General features: G+C 36.6%; 1 protein-coding gene across 3 annotated transcripts; it reads right to left on the reverse strand.

Annotated features, from left to right (window-relative positions):
* Positions 1 to 1916: 1916 nt before the first annotated feature.
* On the reverse strand, positions 1917 to 6150 carry LOC122057131 (protein TIFY 9-like). Of its 3 annotated transcripts, XM_042619133.1 has the most exons (7): positions 5773 to 6150; positions 5446 to 5620; positions 5250 to 5349; positions 5042 to 5141; positions 4807 to 4864; positions 4623 to 4730; positions 1917 to 2299 (listed from the first exon to the last, which is right to left on the reverse strand). In XM_042619133.1, the coding sequence occupies exons 1-6, from the start codon at positions 5891 to 5893 to the stop codon at positions 4664 to 4666; spliced, it is 621 nt and encodes a 206-aa protein (XP_042475067.1). In that variant the 5' UTR covers positions 5894 to 6150; the 3' UTR covers positions 1917 to 2299; positions 4623 to 4663. The 3 variants fall into 3 exon arrangements, with proteins under 3 accessions (XP_042475067.1, XP_042475065.1, XP_042475066.1); XM_042619131.1 differs by lacking the exon at positions 4623 to 4730 and having other exon boundaries at positions 5773 to 6142; XM_042619132.1 differs by lacking the exon at positions 4623 to 4730 and having other exon boundaries at positions 5262 to 5349; positions 5773 to 6126.
* Between the last annotated feature and the right edge of the window lie 2187 nt (positions 6151 to 8337).

Genomic DNA, 8337 nt, shown 5'->3' on the forward strand with positions numbered 1-8337 from the left:
AAGAAAAAAGAAAGACATGTGAAACATAAGATTTCGAACAAAGAAGAGTTCAGAAACCAATGAATGACATATGGTCTTGTCGTACATGTCATGGACGAGACCGGTCTAGATAGGGAATGAGCAAAATCAATAACCCTATACAAGGAACTGAAAGCCTAGCTAACGAAGCATAATGGTGCATAAGACTTTCCAAATACGCGATATAGAGCGACATGCTTGATGGAGTGGGATAGCACAACTGCTACATAAAACATCTCATGTTTTAAGCCACATGCAAGACAAACTTCCTTAGCAATCCACGCCTAAGCCAGAACAATATCTGTCACAATTGAAGGAAAAAAAGGAATGTCACAGTATGCATGCAACCTAGGTCTGGGAACATCCACGTTTACCACCATCTCGTCGGCATTGTTTTCATTGACTGAAGGCATTCCCATAAATCTAACGCCTTTAGCGGCCAAGTATCCATAGGATATGGTTGAGAGTCCTCGAGAGATCATGTGGTGTGTTACAAAAGCTTCATAGATGTTACTTTCCTCATTCAAAGATATTTGTGATTTAGCCCATGTTTTGGTAACGTGCGGTAGAAACAAATAAGACTAGTCGGCAAACTCGGCTAACAAATAGCCATTACTTATGAAACCGAACGTGGGCTTATCCCATCTAACCTACAAGCGGTTACCAATGAGGACCGGATCTTTATTCTATTGATCAACTCCGACGTCAGAGACGGTAGAGATCTGCTGGCTGACCACCTTGAGGATGAGGGTGCTTAACCACATCTCTGTCACCAGGGAGATGAGAAGGAGAAGGAGAATTTGCTCGCTGATTACTTGGATCGCTAGAACTCCAATCTTCTCCTCTACCAAGGAATTTATAGAAAATCTGAGCCAATCAATCCACAGAGAAATCAAACCGGAAAGCCTGAGAAGGGTATACTGCCCAACAACTTTCCTCGTGAAATCCTCCTCTACGATTGCGTTAGCCAAAAGATTCTTTGAGGAGGGTGCGTGTGGCTGGGTCATATCGTGGTGGTGGAGGACGACACAGAGAACAAATATACCAACCCAGATCTGCTCTCGAGAAACAACGTCGTCGTCGTTGTTGTCGACATTTTCACCATCTTCACTGTCCAGACCATAGTTCATGGCAACCACCATCATGGAAGAGTGTCGTTCAATGGCGAACGATATTACATACAGAACTGTAGTTGATAATACACGCACAAAGGCGGAGATTATAAATTTTCATGCACATAGGCGGAGAGAATACACACATAGAGGCGGAAAAATGTAAACTTCTCGCACAGTTTTAGTACAATATTGATAGGTGTTGATTTTAGTTTAAAATTTTTGAGTGCTTTATTATTTGACAAATATGTTTGATTGAAATTTGACACATTTATAAATATTAGTCTTATTTTATATTTGTGATTGATATTTTGAACATTCTGAAACGGTCAATTCTAGGTCTAGGAATCAAATCACTGGGTTTTCAGATTTAAAGACGAATTCAAATAATTTTGGGTAGCATCTGGGTTTTCAGATCTAAAGACGAATTCAAATCATTTTGGGATCGATCCTACCCAGTATCTTATTTAAAATTCCTTAGTCATCATTAACAGCCCTCATTCGAGTCCAAATTGACTGCACGAGGGGTGAGAAACAGTGGCCATCAAATGCCAGACTCACAATCATAGGTTGGACACTCAATACACCTTACCGCCTCATGCCAGACGATTTTAACTCCCCTTACTCTTATCGTCGCCTCTCCCATGCCAATCCGATGATACCCATAGTAAGGAGATTCCTCCTCCATGTGGGAAGTGAAACTCGGATTTTTTTTTTTTTTGTGTGATTAATAAGAATGGCCAATCAACGTGACCCACTTTATGTACATCATGTATAGGAGTAATCTTGTCTGATTAAATCAATAATTCTATTAATAATATATTAAAAAAAAAAAACATTTTTAACAGATAAAGAGCATCTAAACCACACGACTGGAAACCGAGGGAACCACCATCCAAGAGGATGCGGTTCACATGGGACATCAACAAACCACCAGGGGCAACGTTGTCGCTAACATACATGACGGCTGTTGTAGCGTTTGGTTTTAGTTTCTAGAATAACCATATCGATTAGGAATCTATCATCTATCATCTTTGGTCTCTTAATTCTAATAAATGAATTACAGGTGAAGCTACTGATCCTTGCCTTCTCCACCGGCACTGGCACTGGCACTGGCACCGGCACCACCACAGGTTCTAACTGATTCATAAGGTGAGACTGAAGTCAACCTGCAAACATCACATTAAGTTACTAAATTAAAAACCCATGTGTCATAGATAGTGCAAATAAATCCCAATCAGAATTATAAAACACAGTATCTGGTATGAATTTAGTTCACAGTATCGGTGCCAATATCGGCAGGCCATCGTATTGGCTCATTCTATGCCGTATACGATATCAAAGCTGGCCGATACTCTGATAAACACGATTCGATATAATATGAAGTCCCAATCAATCTCTTATTTTTATAATTAATCATGTCTACCACCGACTTTAGCCAGCACCATAACCACCACTCTCTCGTCTCCCACTACCCACCGCCACCCTCACCCCGGTCCCCCTACCTACTCCATCTAACTTGCACTCAGCTTAACTAATACCAAAATAATTAATTAATGAGTCAAGACCAGTCAACTTCACGTGTTGTTTACATTTTCTTTTCAGCTTTATAATTTTTTCTTCTAGAATATTATAACACGTTTTTTTTGCAGTCTCGGTCTGACAGTATAAAGAGGAATGAAAGCGCGAGTGAGTTAACAGATTTCAGACGAGAGAGTGAGACACACTACTCCCCTCAAAAAAGGGGTTGTAGTTTCCGAGAAGCAACCCCGCGTAAGAAAGCACAACTGAAAATCCTCACGTGACCAAAAGATTATCCCTTCCAGATGTTCCCGTCCCCAACACGTCTCCCAAAAACCAAAAGAAAATAAAACATAAAAAAAACACGTGTAAAACATGGCAGAACTAAAACAGTGGGCCTGTTTGGTATGATTTCTGAAACAGAAACGCCTGTTAGTGTCAAAAACGAAAATTTTAGTTTCTGTGTCAAAACGCAGTTTTTAAACGAAAAAATGATGTTTCAAAATTTTAAATTTTTATCGAGAATTTTTTTTTTTTTGTAAAATAAAACGGAACTGGGAAGACAGAACTCCATCAATTTCGTTTTTTCATTTTTTGTTTCAAAAAAACAGAAATAGACCATAAATGCATCAAACAGAAGATTCCGTTTTTTCATTTCAATAGAACAAAAAAACTCCAGAAACATTTTTTAGAACAATACCAAACGGGCCTAAAAACCAGAGGAAATCAAGGTTTTTTGTTTCTTTGTAAAGGGGAGAAACCAAGGTTCAAAGAAGTGGAATCTGCAGGGGAAGTGATTTTAATCATAAAAATAAAATCATGAAGAAGAGGAAATTTTATTACATTTTTTATTCAATTAAGGTAGGAGGGTCGTTGTTATAACTTACAAGAGGCTATAACAATAAAATAATAATGGCTAACAACTGAGATCAAACATTGAACTAGACGATTCAAAACAGGATGCAGGAAGCTGGTTTGTTCCAATATCTGTGAATTTTTTTACATTTTTTTATTCAAGTTTGGGGTTCTTGTTAGATAGGTAGGTTTCAATTTTATTTTATTTATATTTAATTGATTAAAAATAAAATAATGACAACAAATAGAGATCAAACATCAAACAAGAAGAATAAAGCAGGATGCAGAGAATCAGGTTTGGTTTCAAAATCTCTGATTTATTTCTTTGGTGTATTTATTAAGGCATGAACCCATTTCAACCTTCGATTTGGACAACAGTTTCAGAAATAGGAATCGGATCAGTCAAATCGGCTGTGATCAATTATGATTTTGGACATTCCAATCTAGCTAATTCTAGGGTTTTCTCACTAAACCGTTAGATTTTAAGTTATAAGGGCTCTATTGACTCTACAAAAAAATACGCCACCCACAGTATAAGGTGCACGGGTTAGAATGGTTGATTACAAGATAAGATCAACTATTATTATCTGATCATATGTGTTAACATTCAACACATGTCTTATCCTATACCGTTATAAGGATAACAAGGATATATATGAAAACAAAAAGAATATGTGAATACTAATCCACCAACAATTGATCTGTTTTCGATGGCTACTGTTAAAGGTACTGTTGACAATTTTCTTAAAAACACGGTTTTGTGTTTTATTGTTCTTAGAAACGGACAAATGGGATTAAAAGCGTTTGATAACCTTGTTTTGTTCCACCCATTTTTTAAAATATAAATAAGAAATTATGAAAATTTATGTTACAAAGAAAAGATTGAAACATGTAAACAAATTGTGGATTTGTGGCCCCATAAACAAGCCCAAAAGTGAGAAGCAGATGATTCTTCTCAAAATCAAAGGTAAAGAAATTTTTGAAGCTCAAAAGTGAAGAGTATGTTATCATCCAACAATATGTGCAAAAACTTATCCAAGAAATAGGATTATCAAACACCCAAAAATCGTGAAAATTACCTAAGATTATGTGTTTACTGTTTACTGTTTACCTCACCTGTTTTTTCGGTGACTCAGTGAGATTTACACTCTTTTTCATTAATTTTGAGTAGTTTTCAAGGTAGAAACCCGCCCAAGACTTTCTAGGTGGTCCTTCTGTTCGTTCCTGAAATTCCTAATGTGGGCCTTTCAATGATCCAAAAAAAAAAAAAAAAAAGAAACAAGAAGAAACAAGAACTAACCGCTCCTTCCGCTTCTCAAGAAACCTTCTCAGTGACTTCTTTCGAGCGATCGGCAAGTCTGCAGGAACGACGTAGATTTTTCAATTTTGGGGGAAACATCAGAAGCTCATAAATGGAACAGTTAGACCTACACTGCGATCTCTCAAATGTCTTGAAGAGTATCCATCAATGTGTACAGACTATCAGAACTTTCAGATAGATCTTCCAAATTGAAATAGCAGAAAGTAAGTCTAACCTCCGTCAAGGTTATCGAACAGCCGAGCTTCGGTACTCGAAGAAGCTCTGAGTTTCGGATCAGGCGATTCGGTTTCAGCAAGTTTCATGATTTTCTCAGCCTAAACAAAGCAAAAAAAGGCTTGTGAGTGCTTCTAATGGATTTTTTTTTTCTCATTAAAACCATAGTTGGAAAGGTTAAAAAAATGAAGAAAATGGAGAGTACAGACATAAAGGGAGACCTTGTCACTAGGAACATCGAACACGGAAACGGTTCCATTATAGAAAATGGTTAATCGACCACTTTCTGGAGGAATTTCAGAAATAGGCCTGAAATTTTGACAACAGGAGAAGATTTATAAACTTTCGAATGATCGATTGTTGTTTATTTGATGAACGGTAGTAAGTACTAAAAAATAAAATTACCTAGCGACCGGATTGAGAACAGGTAAAGTCGAAAGAAAGCTTTGATTTCCAGATGTAGTCGTGGACGGCGAGGGGAACAGAAGTTCCTGCCGCTTCCCTTCAGAAGACGCAGTTCCGGAGGCTATCAAATTCTTAAGAAGCTGTGGGTTTATCCTCGAAATGGCGCCTTGAATACCTGTAAACAAAGAATAATGGGGGTTGAGCAAATCGTACAAGAAGTAAAATAGGTAGATTGGAGAAGCAGTGAATACTAATACAACAAAGGAGATCCCTGATCCCTGATCCGTGGCGAGAGAGAGAGAGAGAGAGAGAGAGAGAGAGAGAAACCTCGAAAAGATCTTTGTGGCTCTAGAAGCTTTTGAAGCTGAGATTTGGAGGAAGATGTCTCCCTCTCCAATCCGAGGAAATCGAGCTCTGCTGCTGCTGCTGCTACTGCCTCCTGCGACATCCTTCCGTGTTTCCCGTCAAAGAAAGTTGAGTTACCTCCACTTCTTTGTAGCGACAAAGAGTGAAGAAATCACAATGTGACCCAGAGATATAAATAAATGCGTTACGCCCGCAGCTCTGAGAAGGTATAAAAGAGGAGCTGCGTGTGTGAGAGAGAGAGAGGACACAGTAGGGGAACCCGACACGAGAAAAATGATAGACAACCCACAGGAAATAAAAGTAGAGGAAACTAAAACCTAACCAAACCAAACGTCCAGTAGCTGACAAGCCTGAAACTGCACGTCTTCCACGCTCTCTCTCTCTCTCTCACTCATACGTTACTCTATCAAAAACGAAAAGAAAAAAAAAAATCTGTCTCTCTCATCCGTTCACCTTTTTATTAAGAATAATTAATACTAAACATATGGTCTAACCATTAACTCATGACATTACGGAAGCATCCTAATTTTGTGATTAGAGTAGTGCCGGCAGCCTGGCATTGCCACTCGCGCAGTCGCGCGTGGCCTTGCCAGTCTGTACTTGGAACTCAAAATGGACTAAAAAATTGTCGGGTGTTGGATTTCTTACTGTCACGCAAACGAGGCCGGATTATAATGAGAATTGTTTTTGGATATTTTCCCTTTTCTTTTGGAGGGGAAAGTACATAATGCAGCTTTCAACCAATGAGAATATGGAAAATAGAATCGTTTAGGGGATTGGTTTTAAGGAGTAGTAAGAATGTGGGGTCCATGTGTGAGATAAGAAAGTTGTGCATAAGAATCTGCTACGTCATGATAATTTCTTTTTAATTAAACATGTGGGAAGACTTTTTATTTATTTATTTATTTTTCTTAGCAAAAGGAATTTTTTGATTGACATCCATTAGGCATCAAATAATTTTTGTAATTTTATTTTCTTACCTTTATAATATAATACATAATTACATTTTTAATGAGGGTAATAGTATCAATTTATGTATGTACCAAAAAATATGTATGGCAATGACATAATGACATACCATTTTCAATTTAAAATAAAAAGTAATTAAATAAATGTATCACGTTCAAATTACAACTGCCAAAAAAAATCCCAATTACATCTAGCGTTGTGTCATTCACACACTTCTGTATAAGAATAGTGAAAGAATTATGTGGGCAAGCAACATAGAGGAGCAGATTAGCCATTGTGTATGTGTGTGTGTGTGAGAGAGAGAGAGAGAGAGAGAGAGAGAATGCTATTGTATTCTCCCCTAGCAACTTGGAGAATCTTTTCCTTCAAAAATAAATAAGAAAAAAGAAAAAAAAGGTTCCTAGTCAATGGTTCCTACACAAGTATGCAAAATTACTTTCCCACCTCTCATGAAATAAAAAATAAAATAAAATAAAATAAAAATCTATCCATGTCAGTGCCCTTATACAAGCTCTCAATGCCCCCCCCCCCAATTCTGATGCAATAACCACACAACTAAGTAGTGACCTCTTGCTCAAAAAGATAACATTTTACTAGACAATTCAATTATATTTATACAATAAAAGTAAAGATTTGCATTTTTCTATAAAATGTTATATGGAGATAATCATATCAATTTGTTTAAAAATAAAATAAAAATGTAACGTGTACGAAGCATCATGAAAAAGACTCAAGTAAGACTTTGATATTATTATATAAGACTTGGTTGAATTGAGTTGCAAAGTTGTGGATATGAAAAAAGAAATATCATAGGATCAACAATAGTTTAGAATGCTTTAAACAACATTAATTATTCATGTCACATAAAATGATGGATAATTGGATGGAATAATACCTTTATTGGAAACATGTCAAAATTAGCGGCTAAAGCTAACCATGCTGCATATCATGTTAAAAATGATGGAAATTTTCTTGATAGAGATAGAGAGAGGAATGCTTGTATAGTGATTTAGCTTTTCTCCAAAGAGGTGGCTGGTGAGGGACCAATTAGATATAAAACAGTTGAGAGAAAGTGAAATCCCATGTTTTCTCAATCCTATTTGATTCATTCCCAATATGTTAAAACAAGAAATAACGTCTTTTTAATTAAAAAGACTAATCAATGTGCAATAAAATCTAATTAAATCAAACCATCAAAATTTCAACGAAAAACATTTAATATAGTGAAAGATATAGTTGAGATGGAATCCCAAATTTGATATTTAATTAATTTTTTAAGGTATATAAGACCTCTGGTAGTGGTTCTCTAAGAATCACTCATCATGTGGTTCAAACGTCATGGACCATTGGGGTTTCTTGTATTAATGGAGAGTGGAGGGCAATGAGAGGGTACATAAAGACAGTCAAATTAATGAAAATTTTTATTTAACAAGGGGTAGAACGATAATACCATAAGGACCTAAGGTTCAAGATTAGGCATCTTTCCTTTTTCTATAACTATTATGATAGACCATAAAGAGGAGTATTCTCCTTCTTCACAATGTGTAATTCCATCCC

This window comes from Macadamia integrifolia, chromosome 12 (assembly GCF_013358625.1).
Source record: "Macadamia integrifolia cultivar HAES 741 chromosome 12, SCU_Mint_v3, whole genome shotgun sequence".
Taxonomy (NCBI): Eukaryota; Viridiplantae; Streptophyta; class Magnoliopsida; order Proteales; family Proteaceae; genus Macadamia; species Macadamia integrifolia.

What these genes read in the sequence shown, in the direction of transcription:
- LOC122057131 (XM_042619131.1), bottom strand. Translation starts at nt 5,893, where the DNA reads ATGTCGCAGGAGGCAGTAGCAGCAGCAGCAGCAGAGCTCGATTTCCTC. An exon ending in GCCACAAAGATCTTTTCGAG is followed by an intron (nt 5,621 to 5,772) that starts GTTTCTCTCTCT and finishes CTTTGTTTACAG; the next exon opens with GTATTCAAGGCGCCATTTCG. An exon ending in GTTCGATAACCTTGACGGAG is followed by an intron (nt 4,865 to 5,041) that starts GTTAGACTTACT and finishes TCGTTCCTGCAG; the next exon opens with ACTTGCCGATCGCTCGAAAG.